The following is an 18,902-nucleotide window of genomic DNA, read 5'->3' on the forward strand; positions in this document are numbered from 1 at the left end:
TGCTGCAACAGGTACTACAACTAACCAGCCATCATTAAATTACTCACTTATGACAAACTCTGAAACTTTTTTCATGTTCACTTAACACAAATCTGCAATTTAATATCCATTTATTGCTATTTCTAAAGTGAGAGCTCTTGTATGCCTTCTCCCTCTTGAGATCATTTTCCCACTCATGTCCTTATGAAGGTGCAGCTCTTTCTTCTTCTCTTCTTTGTTGTACAAGCAGGAAATAATTTGATTTATTTTATCATAATGTAAATGTAAATTCAGTATACTACTAATTTTGGTTTGATTATTCAACCTTATTTTATACGAATGATTATTATTATTATTATTGTTGTTATTATTATTATTATTGATATTATTATTATTTTTATTATTATTATTATTATTATTATTATTATTATTATTATTATTATTATTATTATTATTATTATTATTATTATTATTATTATTATTATTATTATTATTTTTGCTTTAAGTTCTTTAAGTTTAGTGGCGTGTATATGCAGGCATTGAAGGAAGAGCTGCCTCGGCCTGATCCTTCCACCCTTCCTCCCTTGACCTTCAAGCGTGATCGTGGTCACACCATCTCAGTGATGTCTCCTGTGCGCAAGCCTCGACCAGACTGGAGCAGCATCAAACGAGACAACTCACCTCGCAGTAAGGATTCACCTCGATCTGGCATTAGCCCAAGGTGAGAGCAGTTCATTTTCTGTGTTTTTATAGTATAAACATGGGAAATTGGGATAGGATTGTAGAAATATTTCTTGTACTGTGCGTGTAAAGTGTAAGATAATAGATGTTTCTTACAACACATTCTATTATTAAGAGATTTCCAGTATATACTCTTGTGGATGTCAGTTTTTCTGCCCTTAATTTTTATCCTCAAATCGTGATGTGTTCCATTCATTGGATTATAATTCTTTGTCTTCTTATTAACCTTAACAAAGAGTATTTCCTTATTTAAATCTTATGGTCGAAATGTTCTTTCAGATGACTTCTTTTATTATTTTCCTTTCTTCTTTTTCTATAAAATAATAATTCATCATTCACTACAGTATCAAGTATCTGCTACTTGTAGCCCACAAGGATCCAGTTGTGCATCCTCTAACAGATCTAGGATGTCCCAGTTGCTGTTGTTAGTAGGTGTGTGTGTTCTATCGTAACAAGAATGAGTGAGACTTTATATAAATAAAATAAAGAAGTCATCATTATATTACAAACTTCAACCAAATGTAGCAAATATAAACATTAAAGCTCCCCTCTTGCAACATAGATGAAAATCAGATATTAACTGGTGTTGCACATGCTGTTCAGTAAAAATGAACAAAATATATTGAGGAGAACAACAAACTAACTAAACTCTGTTTGTAATATAGTGGTGGTGAATTTACCACTGCTATCATACAATGTTTTTTATTAAGAATTCTCAAAAGCATGTATTATATATTGGTAATAATTAAAGGTGTGATTTTGTGCTGATTATTATTTTACTTCTGTTTCAGTGCTAAGTTTTTAATGATTTCAGTGAGTATTTTGTGAAGATATGGAGGGTTTTGGTACATATTCCATGGAAATATCATTGTAGTTGGTAAATAATGAACAAAATTATATCATTATTTTTAAAAACTTGTTTTTTGTTACTAATTCTCATGGCTGTTGAATGTAAAAATATTGAAAAACATCCCAGTTGATCCATGAAATTAAGAAATTCAATCCATCCAGTATTGCATACAGTATTACAGTTTTGAAGCTTGTTAAGTGGATTGTGTGCTCCCAAGAAGGCTGATATGGTACTTCTTATCAGTTCTGTGTTTACTTTTTCCTCCTCCTCCCCCTCCCCCCTTCCCCACCAAGACTTTTGCTTTTATTTTTCTTACGCATATCATTTTCAATTTTTTTATCCTTTTTTTCACATAAATCCTCTCTTTCCTAAATTACTCATATATTGCATGTTTTGCACATCATAATTTTTACTCACCCCATGCTTATGTAACAGAACTTGATGTATCCACAAAGATGCACACAAAATGCTGTCAGTTGGTACACTTATATATTTACAAATTAAATACACATAACCTTAATCACTGCCGTCGCAACCAAAACACTTCACTCCAAAAACATCAACAAACCACCATTTTTACAGCTGCCTATCACTAATATATGGAGTTTACAATCTTGAAACAGATGACTACTGACAAGCATGTCGTCCACAACACGAGGTCACAAGTACAATTCTTGTTAAACCATAACTCCAACTAAACAGTAACTCTCTCCACCATCAAGACCACCTCCTTATATACGTGCCTAGCCAGGCTTCTAGAAAGATAAATTCTAGAGTGCTTAAGGCCCAGACATAATAGACAGAATATTCTACAGAGTTCTCGTCTACCGAGTGCCATTCTGGATGTTACAGTGTGTTTCACAATTCTGTAATGGATTACAAATCATATATACAGGTAATAATAAATTATTTACATGTTCCTACATTAATTGAACTCATATAAATGTCTATATACAGTACATGTTTCATGACAACCTCACAAACACATCATTCAACTACGTAAATGTTAATAACAACACTGATACTAAATGGACGTAAACACTTCATAGCCATATATTACAAGTCATAGTAATAATAATCATAATCATAAAATAATAATAATTATAATAATTCAAGCTTGATACTTGTATAGGTGAGAGAATATTGTTTTCAAGTTATATCAGTTTATCACACTTGCGTCAAACTCAACCCAAAGTAAACAAAATAAGCAAAATTCTACGACTCGCATTTCATTTTTATAAACTCTTTAAACTCTCTGTTATAAACTCATTATTTTTACTATGCTACCTTCAAAAACATAATTTAAATTTCTTATAAGTTTTCTTGTAACAAGCTTCTACTAAATTTTTACAAGAGATGTGTGAAATATCTGTGTTGCTATATGAACTTCATGGTCTCTGTTGCTTCGTATCTCATATCAAGATTTTCCCTACCTCTGCCTCTTCTTATTTTGTTTTCCATAGAGACTCCCTTATTTTAATTACTTCCTACCTGTGCAGTTTGTTCCCTTCTCAGACAATGATTAAGTTCAGGCCTGGCCAAACAATACTCCTCTGGCATACATACTCTATCCATGTTCCTTCCTTGTGCACCAAGTCTAGCAATAATGTGTTGTCAGGGAGGGGTAGAAGGGAATGGTCAGCAGTTTGGCTGTGTGACAGTGACACAGTTACCTTGCCAGACTTTTCTTCAAGTAAAAGTTTTTCAAAGAGGTTTCAAGATCTGGAAGGGCTCAAGACTGACTTGATTTATTTATCAGACCTTTCTCACTTTTAACTGAGGATGTTCCCCATTACAGTGGGCGTCCTCTTAACCAGCCTGTTTAGGACCAGACCCTTCGTCGGGTAACGAAAAGGCGAATTAAAATAATTAAATTAAAATAAAGGGCCTATCCAGCAATTTACAGTACTGTAATTTAAGATATTTCTCCATGTTTTAAACATTATTTCAAAATTGATTAGGCTTATAAGGTTTAGTTACAGTTAACATTATTTCAAAATTTATTAGGCTTATAAGGTTTAGTTACAGTATTCAGATTCATCTAGTAGAAAGTATTTTTTTCTGATTCCACCTTAGTTTTTAATGCACTAATTTTCTGGTGGGTTGTTGAAACGTTCAGTTTTCTTTTCCCGTAATTCATTTTATAATTACTCAGTTATTACACCTGATTATTGCATTGAACAAATCAGCAAACTGAATAAAAATGGTATCTGTTATTGTAAGTAATAAGCAATATGAAATACGTTCCATTTTGTCTGCAAGTAGGGTGGGAGGCAGCATGGGCGCTTGAAACCATGGGAAACTGAAGCAACATACTCACCAGGTCGGCTGGTTGAAGGGGACATCCACTGGTCACCCGTTGAGGCTAGCCCAGTGTGGCCGGGCAGGTGTGATGTAGATGCGGGCAGCTTATGTAACAAACATACGCCACAGTGAAGCGAGAGAGCGAGCACTCTTGAGAGGGGAGAGATGGAGGGAGCATTGATGTTCGATTGTGATTATGAAACTCACAGTATTTAAAATAAAATGCCATAATCGCAAAAAATCTGGCCTATTCAAGATATTCCAGTTTGATTTATACTGCGCTCAATATTAATAGTCAATTTTATTTTCTTATATTTATTTATTCATTCAAAGAAAACCAACACGTTATCATTTTTGTGTTACAATCTACAAAGGTACAGGGTTTAAGCGTACAAAATATGATTTACAATTCCTTGGATGAGCATGACAGTATTTCCATTTTCTTGTAAAGTAAAATTCCTGTTATTCATTAGGCTAACAGTAATATAATTACATAAATCAACTACTTTACTGCTTGATTTTATACAGTGCTGTAGTGTTGTGTGACTTCCCTGTTCACTGAATTTCTGAAAATAGTATTTAAAATTTAACAGGCATCCAATGATAATAGCTAGTCTCTAAATGGTGAGAGGGAGTTTCATTATGAGTGAGGACATAGCTGTTTACTATCTAAGATTAAAGTACAACTATGTAAATGAATCTATCAGGTAGATGTACAGTATGCCTTCAGATAAGTAACCTAACTGATGTTACTCCCGGTAAGCATGATTGGATTGTTGGTGAGTTTATCAGATAATTTAAATTACAAGTTATGAATCTCATTATAAAACCATATTGGATTTCAGAATAAGAAGTTATTATATTAATAAAACCACCTTTCCAATACACAATAGTCCTTTATATTTAGGATAAAACCATTAATAGAAATTACAAGTAGGACATGTTTTGCTCAATCTTAGTGAGCATCATCAGCTAAAGATAACTTAATCCATGGTGGGTCAGGGCCCTGATCCTGGTATATATAATGAAAAAAATGTCTAAATTACATTGATAAAAAAGAAATTTTAACAATTTAAAAATAATCAATAAGATTATATTATGTCTATTAAAACAAATATTGATCTTTAAAATTGCTTAAAATGTAAGTGGAATGAATGACTTGAAAATGTTACTATACAGTAATATGTAGTGCTTAATTGTTCGTATAAAACAATGACCATAATAATCTTCGCTCAACGTCATTAGACTGTTCATGATTAAAAACAGTTATTCACATAAGGGTGAGCTCTTGTAATGAACTATGATGATGTTTTTTAAAATAAACATGATGAGGAATGCTAAAATCACATATATTGGTTGAAAAACGAACTGCACTGATGGATAAAACGTCGTTTGGATCGGCGTAAATAACCTTATGGGACTCCCTTGTGTTGTGTTTCAAACATTCTTTATGTAGTAGTGTGTTAATATTGGGCTTCAAATGGAGAACTACTGATCTCATAGGTGAAAAAACATAAATCGGGTGTATCCTGTAAAAAAAAAAAAAGAGAGAGACAGAGAGAAAGGAAGAACAGTATGTGTGTCAGTTGCTGGAATTTAAAGGCTGTGCTACTGTAAGGAAATAATTGAAGGCGCTTACCCATGTGTTAATTGAGGGGAGATTAGTCCCTTGGTTGTTACGGAGGTTTGATGGTCACTGACTTACTGCTACGTGTGTTGTACGAATGCGATCGTAGAGGCGGGGAAGATAGCGGGAAGGGGAAGGGAGGCGGGACGTTACGTGAGTTGTCGGCCATTGGAGGGGATGCAGTACTAGGAGGCGTTGTAGGTGTGGCTACTGTTGCTGTTGTTACTACAGGAAAATTGAAAGCATGTTTATAATGGAAAATCTTAATGAAATTTTCAGCATTGATTCCAAAGTTAGAAATTAGATTGGAGATTTGCCCAATTATGGGGCTGTTAATGTCCTAGACGTCATTTAAATTACTATTTTTATTAAAGTACTGGTCCAAGGAAATGTAAGCATTTTCATACCCGGAATGACTGCTTTTTTTTTAGGTATTTGAGTATTTGCATATCTTGATCGATAGTACTGAAATTATGCCCTGTGTCCCTCATATGAATTCCCATGGCGGAATGCTTTTTGTGTTTCAAGGCATTATAATGTTCTAAATAACTTATTCTAAAGCTATGGTCAGTTTGCCCTATATAAGAAAAATTTCACTGTGTGCATCTGAGTCTATATATTCCTGAGTTTGAGAATCTGTCGTGAATTGTATTAACGGAGTTGGAATTGAAAAAAATATTACGGTTGGTGTTGCGGGTCCGGTATGCAATGTTGTTATTGAGTTTTTTTAATGGTTTAGTGACATTGTGAGTAGCTGGGTTGGTGAAAGTAAAAATAGCGAAATTTGTTTTGTTTTTTTGTTTTGGTTTTTTCGGGAACTAATGTAGTTGTACTCTTTGATCTAATTTTACCTATGATTCTGGTGATCATATCTGGTTTAAAACCATTAGTCATGGCTAATTCTTTGATGAAACATAGCTCTCCTCGATTAGCATTAGCCCTGTAAACCAAGCTGGAAAATGTAGCCTGCTTGTGGGAGTGGGGGTGCAAAGATTCGCTTTTTATTGTTATAGGAGCGGGAGATGGTTTCCTGTAAATTTGGTAAATGAACTTATCGTTATCTCTAGTCAAAGTTAAGTCTAAAATGTTTATGGAGTTGTTACCCTCGTCCTCTTTAGTAAACGTAATATTGTGGTTAAGGTCGTTACGGAGCCTGAGTACGTTGTCACTATTATTCAGTTGTTTATCTATAATCACGAACGTGTCATCCACAAATCTTAGCCAGAGTTTTACGTGGTTAATTTTATTAATTATTTATTTGGTTTCCATATCATCCATAAAGATGTTGGCAAGAGTGCCGGAAATTGGGTCACTTATTGCTAATCCTTTTTGATAATATATTTTATTATTGAATGTGAAATAGTTATTGTTAAGTATGAATTTCAATAAATTAATAAAATCGTCTATTTCGCATCTGCTTAGATTGTTATGTTACCGTGGTTGGTGGATCAGCAGAGGTGAAAGAAGGTGCCGGGGTGAATGGGTCTATCTATCAAACCAAAGTTAATTTAAAACTTTAACAAAAGTTATATTTTCTGAGTTTCAGCAATCAATAACAACCAAAATTTAACAACTTTTCACTAGTTAAGAATAACATACCAGGTACCATGACAAAATTTATACAAGGCAAGTACATCCAAAATTTAATGACAGTTTAGTAATCCAAGCTTCCAGCCCCTCGCATTACATTTCTGAGCTCTCAGCTCGACCTTACAACAGATTACTATTTTACACAAGGGCAGAAAACCCCTAGTCCCTGGAGCTCTAGCTCCCGACCTCAAATATCAAGCCTCCCAGAGGCACAGTTACCACACTTGAACAGAGCTGACACACACTCAGTTTTCCAAGCCTTTTCAAGGCAATAACGGACCTTACAATTACTTGCCGTCAAGGCACAACTTACAAAAATGAAACGGGTATCTCGTGCCCAACCTACAGGGCCTTCGTGTAAAAGAAATAACAGTTAAATAAATGGCCCGAACACAAAATGAAAGGAGGCGAATACTTGCACTCCTCTATGTGACTTCTTAAAACCTAATGGGCACTAGGCCGATGAAACAGGAGCTATTCCCAAACTATGGAGGTGACTCGTATAATGAGAAAATTTAAAACATTATGGAAGGGAGAAGATTAGTTACAAAACGTAGTCACCTCAAACCAAAATGAAGGGGAGCTCGAGAGGGTGCGTCGCTCTCTATCCCCGAATTACAGTTACAGATTTTATGAGATTTTCACATTAGCCAACAGAACTTACATTTTAGAGAAGTTGGTTACATATTAAATTTTCAGACCCTTCCCTCAGGTTGAACTGCTGAGCTAGCAAGAATTAAAGATGTTAAATGGCCATTACCTTGCTGAAGAATACCTGCCTGATGAAAGAGGCACCTCCCGCCTCCTGCTTCACGTACACACACTTAGATGTTGATCAAGTGGCCAAGAGACGTGAAAATCCACAGTTCATAAACCCTCAGGGAAAGTTCGAGACTTTACATGAATAATAAAGCCACACCCTCTCAATTTTATTGGTAGATGAAGAAGTTACACACAAAATCGAAGAAGAAGCCTGTGATAGTCTGAAAATTAATTACAGAAATTAGGGATTGGCAGAATTCAAAACTGGCAGAAAGAAAAGGTCAATATTGCCAACCCAAAAGTGAATGAACATAATTTAGTAAGGAATAAACTTACGAATACAAAATTTCTTCAAATACAGTTCCTTCACTTCGCTCCAGGGTGCATGATCATAGTTTTTTTGTAGTGGCCTCTATGAGAGAATGTCCAAATTTCTTGATGAACGGAAAACAAAAACAAGTTGAACTCCACACAGTACTGGAAACTTCACCATCACAAAATTAAGGTAGTGACATCTTCTGAATAAAAGTTTAAGTAGGTCTAGTTCCAAGTTCAGTGTTTCTCCAGTAAAGGAGTGCTATTAGGTGCAACATTTAAATGTGTGGCGTAGAGGTGTACCTCCCGGTACAGTTATTGTTAAGTACGAATTTCAATAAATTAATAAAATCGCCTATTTCGCATCTGCTTAGATTGTTATGTTTCATAAGGTTAGATTTTACAATGTTAATTGTGTCATTTACGGGTATGTTCGAATACATGTTAGTGATATCATATGATACAATAACATGATTGTCTGTTAGCTTGAATGTGGACAATTTGTTGCAGAAGTCTACAGAATTCTTTATGTAGGTCTTATTATTGAATTTATAATGACATTTGGTTGAAAACCAAAATCAAAGTCATTTTTGAATGCACAGCTCTATAATGCGCATTTAGAGACTTCTTCGAGCATGCCTCCCTTAGAATGGGACTCCTATTCTAAATTTGTTAATGAGAAAGTGTCAGCTGCAATGAGCAATAAGCAATTGGTTATGGAGAAAAAACTAAAATTTCTCAAGGATTCAAAAACAAAGTCCGTCAACTCTCACAGAATGAATAATTCACTTACGCCCCAGTTAAACGACACTCCCGCCACTGTGAATCTATCTGATACCACATTCACTAGCAGCGAAATGGACCTCTAGAATAAAGGCGTGAAATTTAACTGGCCCAACCCCAATAAGACTGATGACCTCATTACCAGTATTGCCGAGGCAGGATCTAGTATTTTAAAACTCCCTATCGAACATTGAAATGATGTGAAATACGAAGTAAAGAAGAACCTCTTCTCTTTAGTTAAAGAATTGAAATCCAAGTCAGTACCAAACTTTAACAAACAGATAACCGGAATAAAGAGTAAAATCAAAAATAACAATATCATAGTCACAAAGCGGACAAAGGTCCCACAACGGTACTAATGAATAAAGAAGAATACATTAGCAAAACCGAAGATTTCTTTTCTGCTGAAATTTATAATATAGTGGAAAAAGACCCCACGTTAAAAATCCAACGAGATCTTAAGAACCTGTTAAAAAAGTCTTCTTTTCTATTACAAGAACACGAACAACAGAAACTTACCCTAATGAACCCTAAGCTGCCCACAGCCAGAGCTCTACCAAAAATACATAAGCAAGGGATACCAATGCGCAGCATTATAAATTGTAGAAATAGTCCCACATGTAATGTTTCAAAATTTTTGCATTGTTTCCTATTCAAACATAATAAATTCAATAATAAAGCCTACATAAAGAATTCTGTCGACTTCTGCAACAAATTGTCCACATTGAAGCTAACAGACAATCATGTTATTGTATCATATGATATCACTAACACGTATTCGAACATACTCGTAAATGACACAAATAACATTGTAAAATCTAACCTTATAAAACATAACAATCTAAGCAGATGCGAAATAGACGATTTTATTAATTTATTGAAATTCATACTTAACAATAACTATTTCACATTCAATAATAAAATATATTATCAAAAAGGACTAGCAATGGGCGACCCAATTTCCTGCATTCCTGCCAACATCTTTATGGACAATATGGAAACCAAATTAATAATTAATAAAATTAACGGCGTAAAACTCGGGCTAAGATTTGTGGATGCCACGTTTGCGATCATAGATAAACAACTGAATAATAGTGACAACGTACTCAGGCTCCTTAACAACCTTAACCACAATATTCAGTTTACTAAAGAGGACGAGGTCAAGAACTCCTTAAACTTTTTAGACTTAACTTTGACTAGAGAGAACGATAAGTTCATTTACCAAATTTACAGGAAACCATCTCCCACTCCTATAACAATAAAAAGTGAATCTTTGCACCCCCACTCCCACAAGCAGGCTACATTTTACAGCTTGGTTTACAGCTCCATGAACATTCCTCTTTCTAATGCTAATTGAGAAAAAGAGCTACGTTTCATCAAAGAATTAGCCATGATGAATGGTTTTAAACCTGATATGATCACCAGAATCATAGGTAAAATTACATCAAAGAGTACAACTACATTAGTTCCCAAAAAAAACAAAAAAAAAAAAAAAAAAAACATATTTCGCTATTTTTACTTTCACCAACCCAGCTATTCACAATGTCACTAAACCATTAAAAAAGCACTGTATTAACATTGCATACCGGACCCGCAACACCAACCGTAATATTTTTTTCAATTCCAACTCCGTTAATACAATTTACGACAGATTCTCAAACTCGGGAATATATAGACTCAGATGCATACAGTGAAATTTTTCTTATATAGGGCAAACTGGCCGTAGCTTTAGAATAAGTTATTTAGAACATTATAATGCCTTGAAACACAAAAAGAATTCCGCCATGAGTATTCGTATGAGGGACACAGGGCATAATTTCAGTGCTATCGATCCTGATATGCAAATACTCAAATACCTAAAAAACAGCAGTCTAATGACCGGGTATGAAAATGCTTACATTTCCTTGGACCAGTACTTTAATAAAAATAGTGATTTAAATGACGTCTCGGACATTAATAGCCCCATAATTGAGCAAATCCCCAATCTAATTGCTAACTTTGGAATCAATGCTAAAAATTTCATTAAGATTTTCCATTGTAAACATGCTTTCAATCTTCCTGTAGTAACAACAGCAACAGTAGCCACACCTACAACGCCTCCTAGTACTGCATCCCCTCCAATGGCCGACAACTCACGTAACGTCCCACCTTCCTTCCCCTTCCCGCTATCTTTCCCGCCTCTATGATCGCATTCGTACAACACACGTACCTGCAAGTCAGTGACCATCAAACCTCCGAACAACCAAGGGACTAATCTCCCCTCAATTAACACACGGGTAAGCGCCTTCAATTATTTCCTTACAGTAGTGAAAATGAAAACCTACAACCTGTTTTCCAGTCAGTGACCGGGTCAGGGATGTAATGAATGAATCATATATAGGCTATTATTACGATGGGTTCGCCACTCCCAAAGTGATATATTAATGAATGATATATATGCAACGAAATGAGAATGGAGAGTGTTGCTGGAAGGAAAGATGACAGGGAAAACCGGAGTACCCGGAGAAAAACCTGTCCCGCCTCCGCTTTGTCCAGCACAAATCTCACATGGAATGACCAGGATTTGAACCACAGTATCCAGCGGTTAGAGGCCAACGCGCTGCCGTCTGAGCCACAGAGGCTCCCTTACAGTAGTACAGCCTTTAAATTCCAGCAACTGACACACATACTGTTCTTCCTTTCTCTCTTTCTTTTTTTTTACAGGATACACCCGATTTATGTTTTTTCACCTATGAGATCAGTGATTCTCCATTTGAAGCCCAATATTAACACACTACTACATAAATAATGTTTGAAACACAACGCGAACAGTCTAATGCCGTTGAGCGAAGATTATTATGGTCATTGTTTTATACGAACAATTAATCATTACATATTATAGTAACATTTTCAAGTCATTCATTCCACTTACATTTTAAGCAATTTTAAAGATCAATTTTTGTTTTAATAGACATAATATAATCTTATTGATTATTTTTTAAATTGTTAAAATTTGTATTTTATCAATGTAATATTAGATGTTTTTTCGTTATATACCGGGATCAGGGCCCTGACCCACCATGGATTAAGTTATCTTTAGCTGATGATGCTCACTAAGATTGAGCAAAACATGTCCTACTTGTAATTTCTATTAATGGTTTTATCCTAAATATAAAGGACTATTGTGTATTGGAAAGGTGGTTTTATTAATATAATATCTTATTAGATAATTTAAACCCAAACAACCACAATCCACAGCTTATCCTCCTTAACTCTGTATTATATTAGAAATGTTTCTAAAGCACCTCTTAAAATGTAATAGCGAATATTTAATTCATTATGTATGTTCAGTCCGTCAGCGATGCCGCTGGTGGGATCCTCAACAGCTCTGCCATCAGCTGTTGTAGATAGCCTAGGCATCATTGAAGAGGCATACTAGGGAAATGAGGAGTGAGGTAGTTTCCCATTGCTTTCCTCACCGAGCCAGAATTGCTATTACATATCATTCTGCCAAGCCCACTAAAATGCATACACCAACCCACCCTATGAGCAACATTTTTACGCCGTTCATAGCAGGGACTGGCTGCATAAGGATTGGCATTACTAGCATCGCTCATACCTCAGTCACTTTTATATTGTCACAGCCAAGGATAAGACAGAGACAGATCTATGAATCTCATTCCGTATTGACGGTTATCACTTTACAAAAGAAAATATTTATAAAATCCTCCTATCAATACAAGTCATCTGTTAGATGAAGCAAAGTCTATACATGTTTCAGCCTAATCTCAAGGCCATCTTCAGTAGTAAAACAATTATTACATAATATACAAACAAATTAAAAAACGTAATGATGTGAAGTGACAGTGATCATGATAAGTGAGTTAAAAACACATTGAGGTGCAAAGTCCTCTCGTCTAATAGATCTTGCTGGCTGTTAAATAAAACATTATGCTGAGGAGTGTAGTGAGACCGTCAATACTACGAATAAAACGTGTAACATCTGTAATGAGAAAAAAGGAATATATGAGTGGATGAAGAACAAGTTAAAAATGATATACGAAAAGAAAACTCATATGACTTACTTGTAACTAAAAGTTGTCGTCTCGAATGGAGATGACCTTGTCGGTCTCAAGTCACATTGACAACTAAGCCTGTGTGTGGCTTACTGTGTATCTGTGTCAATGTGGTTGGGAGGGGTAATGGAGGGGGAGGGGTAGGGAGGGAGGGACGTTGTGATTCGCGGAAGGAGGGTGTTGATGGAAGGGCGGGTCTTGTTCTAGAATGTCGGTAGTGAAACTCTTTTTTATTAATGAACTGTTCGCAGATGAGCGGGACAAAGGTTTCCAATAAAATATTTTTCTTTTCGTTGATTTCATTTAAGTTATAGACGGGATTGTTATATTGGTCGATATCTATATATATGTTCTCTAGTATATTAAGTAAGGGACCTTTCTGTTCGTAATGCAGGATCTTTAAATCTTGATCAATTGTTGTGTATTTATGATTTTTCTCTCTACAATGTTCGCTCATGGCTGAGTAGCGATTATACTTTAGGGCATTAAGATGTTCGGAGTATCTTACATTGAAACTGCGGCCTGTTTGCCCAATATACATTGAAAGACATGATTGGCATTTTAATTTGTATATTCCAGAGTTAGAAAATTTTTTGCTGTTGACAGTATGAGAGTTAAAAAACATTTTTGTATTGGTGTGAACGGTCTTGAAAGCTACTTTTAACTTGTGCTTTTTAAAGATGTTTGAAATAGGATATATATTATTATTATTATTATTATTAAAGGTAAATGTGGTGAACTTCTCTTTATGGGAAGATTGTTTTTCTAAGGTGGTCTTGGGTCTATTTCTAAATTTATTGAGAATTTTATTCACAAAAGCTTTACTGAAACCATTACCTTCGGCTATTGCATAAATGGTGTTGATTTCCTTTCTAAAATTCTTACGGGATAAAGGAACATTAAGAGCTCTGAAAATCATACTATTGTAAGCTGTCTTCTTCTGTGTCCCTGGGTGTAGAGAAGTTTGATGGATTGTGTTTACTGTGTGAGTGGGCTTCCTGTAAATATTAAAAGAAATGGTTTTATTCTGATTGCGAGTAATAGTTAAATCGAGATAATTAAGGGAATTGTTGTTCTCGGATTCTATCATAAACTTTATGTGTGGATCCAGGTTATTAAGTAATTCAAGAACGGTGTTGCTGAAGATGGCCTTGAGATTAGGCTGAAACATATATAGACTTTGCTTCATCTAACAGATGACTTGAATTGTATTGATAGGAGGATTTTATAAATATTTTCTTTTGTAAAGATCTATGAAAGTAACTCATTACCTACACTATAAAAATATTTGGGGTTGAAGGCCTAACTCTTTATTGTACCCGGTTAAAATACATAAACTGCAATGAACGTAAATAATTCATTTCTTACAACGTAAATTAAAAGTGACTTGGATCTGCCCTCTTTCATTATTTTCTGCCTCCATTTCACACTCGGATATCGCCGCAGTGATAGAGAGTGACTGGGAGAACTTTGCCCAACCTTCACGGCCTGTGACGTAGCCACGTTGCTGTGGTTTTGAATAGCATGTGCTCATCGCTTGCCTGCCCATCTGCTTACAGTGCTGGGTACCCGCAAGACGGAATGCACCACTGATCTGGAGCATATACCGTATTTACTCACATGTCAGCTGAACCTTTTTTAATACCAATTTTAAGGTCCCAAAATGGGGGGTGCGGCTATCATGCGGAAAATTTTCAGACTAAATTTTTAAAAGACTGAGGACATATTGTAGCCATTGAAAATATTATTAGAGAGGTTTTTGTATTATAATAAGAAAGAGATGCTGCACAATTGCCAGAACAGCTTTTGACTAGTACAACATTGTAACACGGGCTGAGGCCAGGTAAATCCATCATAAACTTAAGCATGGTAAATACTGCGCACAAACGTAGTTAAAATAATCAATGTTTTCAATACAATTTCACTGAAGGCTTTAATAGAATTTAATGATCTATCGTTACTATGACGACGTCAGACTGGGAGCAGACAGTGATGATGCCTCTCTCTACATCATGTGGGAATTATGAAATGCAATTTTAAAATATCCAGCCTGTTGTGTTCAGTCCAATTACTTCAAACAAGTAACTTGTTCCTTTAAAACAGTAATAACTGTACTAAATGTGGAGATAATAGTCGAAACTTAAACGTTATCCAAGGACCATGCTCAAAGGACGACGTGTTTTCACCAGCTTACTTGTACATCATCACGACAAAAGGTGAGTGTCATTAACTTCAGTCGTTGATCTATTTTTCTAAACCGCAAATCTGACGTCAAATTTGTAGTCAGCCTGATGAACTAGTAGGAGATCTGCACGCTGTGTTCCTGCATCAGCTTGTTTGTGTGCCAGGTCTGCGATTCATCCTTCACTTTCTCACGCGTTGTTGTGAAGGCCACTGCGAGGTCGATCGCATCCACTTGCTGAGATGGCAGTGAATCACTCATTTACGATCATCACGTTACTAATAAGGTGTCATTAAAACACAAAAGTAATCAGTAACACAGTAATGCATACTGTATGAAATGAGTAATGTTGCCAGTCTTGTTGAACTTATCTCACAACATTTTTTATTGAATACACTGGAAAGATATTAACTTATTTACAAACTTTCAAAAAACAAAGAAAGACTGAAACTGTACACGGTGGCTATTTATTAGTTCATATTCTGTTTGCAATTTACCAAAACTGTTGGCCTTTCACTTGCATAGGGGCTAGATTGTTGACATTTTTAAAAACTTGAAAAAAAACTACGTTATCATACAGTACCATGTCATTAAAAGAAACATTGCTTATGAAAATTTACTCTGAATCACAAGCAGTTTCACTTCCATCTCATGGATACCAGTCGGCAATGTGATGTTCTTTGGTAATGTTTTGCGTTTAATTATAGTGTACGGAGGTAGTTTATGGCTGTCGGCAGTAATGGCCAACATCACCACAACGTGACCTTTAGATTTAATTAAAATGCTTCTCAGAAACAGTAGTATTCCTCGCCATGTGAAAATACCCATGTGTTAGGTCAGCATTGCCGATCTGCGAAAGGAGATAGGAATTCTACTGCTTTAACCTGATCTCATGCTTGTGAAACTCTGTAACTTTATCAGAGCAGCCGTTAGTCATATTTTGGCACAAAGACATTTTTCATCGCATTGGCAGGTTATTATGCCACATAAACAGTGTAACCCACCCGCAACTTACCTTGACTAAGTTTCTTGGAATATTGTTGGATTGCACAATTTCCCATGCTTTCAATTGTAACATTTTGCAAGAAATATTGCAGCCGCTGTTGCACATCTCTCTCACCCATTCGGGTAAGACTTCCTCAACACCCAGGAACTTGCCCTGTTTTGGGCCATGAAATGCCACTTGCTGCTTTCTCCAATTTCTCACCTGTTTTTTGTGAACATAAAACTCATGGCCTGCTGCTCTGTCATTTCCTTCTGCAAATTTCACCACTTTTAGCTTGAACGAAGCCGTGTAACTGTTAACTTTCCTTATGATAAATGTTACTAACAAGTTCCACATGGTTGAGTTCAGACTGTGCACAGCAATGGCCCTTTCAGTTTGTTACTGCAGATGCACATTCTTGCAACAAGTCCACAAATTGGATGTGCGGCTCTTAATTGGTGCAAAAAATGTATGCGAATATTCGGTCAAAAATGTATGGGTGAGGCTGATATGCGAGTAAACACGGTAGATAGATCTGCTGTACAATACCCAACTTGGGGACATATTTCTGCACCTCGGAATGTGCACAGTTTTTATAAAATACTCCTCTCCTCCCTCCCTCAGCTGATCAGCTTCTGAAGTTATTTTAATATTTGGTTTCATCTACGTATGCGAGTGATTTGACTTTTTTCTGTTATAAAATTGACCCAGGCTCAGCTTTGTGCATTTTTATTGGACTCTGGTTTGCACAACTCCATGTGATTGACTGTATCACAAACCCTTATTCCAAATATCCTGGAGGATAAGTTAAGCGGTGAACTTAAGTTCCTAACCAGAACATTCCTGAGCAATGGCTGCTCAAGGAAACAGATTGATGAAGTGCTACATACTAAGCCAAAAAACAGATTGTCACATGATTTCCCGTCCATTGAGTCTGGCCTTCTTGCCATACATTACATCTGTCACTTGTCCCTGTGGATCAGTTTATGTTGGCCAAACATTTAGGAAGGTAGCAATGTGGGTTAAGGAATGTTGCAAGCACTTAATCTTTTCCAGCCAGAGAATTCTGCTGTAGCAGAGCTTTCCTTACACAATGACCATCAAATCATTTTTGATGCAACATCTGCCATTTGCAAAGAGAAACATTTGATATCTAGAATCATTTGTAAGGCAATAGAAATTGCTAAACACCCAAATAATTTTAACAAAGGGAGCGGCTATGTACCGAGTAGATCATGGCTACCATCCATAGTTAACTATTCAACATCTTTTTCTTTGACACTGGAGGCAGGGTCTTTCTATCTACAATCTAGTTACAATAGAGTGACAATTGACACCAACATCTTTGTTATTGCTCTGAAGTTGATCCTGATTGCAGGTTTGAAACGCATCAGCATATTATAATTATTACACGACCTCACATCCTCAAAATAATATAATTGAAGACTGCCATGCCAAAACGTTATTAGTGCCATCTTGTAAGTTTTTCAGGAGAAACAAAGCCTTGTTTTAAACTAAATACAAAATGTAGATCATCATGAAAATCATTCCTTTTATTTGTAATACAGCAATCATAGGAAGTGGAATTCCTACACTGAGTTAATCAAACATTGAATCATGTCATATTTAAGTTTGACTTACTTTCAAAATGTAAGTCCAGTAAGTCCATTGCCTAGTTTAAGTCAAAGCATTATAAGGTCTATGTTTATTTGCATGACCCATTATAAATAATAATATTAAAATTATTGATTATTGAAAATTTTGAATACAGTTGTTTAGTAGCTTTGATTTTAAATTAGGGCACTTCCACGTAATCAACACTTTTAAAATAGTAGTCCTCCAGTAAGGTCAACAAGAGAAAGAAAAAGTCCTGTTTCAAATCAAACCTACTTCCGAAACCAATGATGAAATGTGGTTTATTTCCCAATTTCAAGCTGGTGCATTTGACGCACAATACAAACAAAGAATTTTCTCTGTGACATGACTCTTTCTATGACTCTTTGACAATATACAGCAGCCACCTTTCAAAGTAAGGAAACTAAATTTAGACGACAACATGTAGGGAGTCTGTTGCCTCTGAAATACTGTTATAAATGAAACTCCATCTGTTTCATTACTCTAATTTATTTGAGGATGTCCTAATAAATGTGCACACACATATTTAAACACACACAATTCTAACCAGTTATGAATGGCCACACTTACTAATTACAAGTCTATTCACAAATTGCTCTTAATTATGTTGCAGCAGGAGGCCCTACCTGCGGATGCTTAAGCCTTACTTTCACTTTCCCCAAGTCCAGTCACCTCCTACAGCAGCTGTGCGTAGACCTCTGGATTTGCACACAGTGCCACTGGCTACACAACACATGATGACTGTTCGTTGGTTCGATTCCACAGACAGTCCAGTAATTCACACAGTCACATGCAGTGAACAACTAAGCAGCTCAACATTTTTCAACAACAGGACGATAATCACAACAGCAAACATTAACACAGGTCCATTTATCTTCACACTCGTGATAAAGGCTTCCCTCGCTCTGTCTTAGTCCACAGAAATACACAAACACACAGTACAGTCTTCCATTCTGTCGTCTCCAGTTCACGCACTCGCTGGTCTCTCCGACACCACAACAGTCCATATGCTGGTTTCTGGCCCCAATTTTACGTTTATAATCATTTCTCGATAAGTATGAGGGAGGTTTAAACGTATTCCTAATACTACTTCA

The 18,902-nt window shown here is 35.8% G+C and overlaps 1 protein-coding gene across 3 annotated transcripts in view; it reads left to right on the top strand.

Annotated features, from left to right (window-relative positions):
- gig (tuberin) overlaps nucleotides 1-18,902 on the top strand; it is a 619,250-nt gene that overhangs the window by 505,118 nt on the left and 95,230 nt on the right. For all 3 annotated transcript variants that reach the window (XM_067150053.2, XM_067150054.2, XM_067150056.2), the window contains one exon: nucleotides 516-700. In XM_067150053.2, the coding sequence (XP_067006154.2) occupies nucleotides 516-700 (185 nt within the window). The remainder of the gene's footprint in view (nucleotides 1-515; nucleotides 701-18,902) is intronic.

This window comes from Anabrus simplex, chromosome 6, assembly GCF_040414725.1.
Source record: "Anabrus simplex isolate iqAnaSimp1 chromosome 6, ASM4041472v1, whole genome shotgun sequence".
Taxonomy (NCBI): domain Eukaryota; kingdom Metazoa; phylum Arthropoda; class Insecta; order Orthoptera; family Tettigoniidae; genus Anabrus; species Anabrus simplex.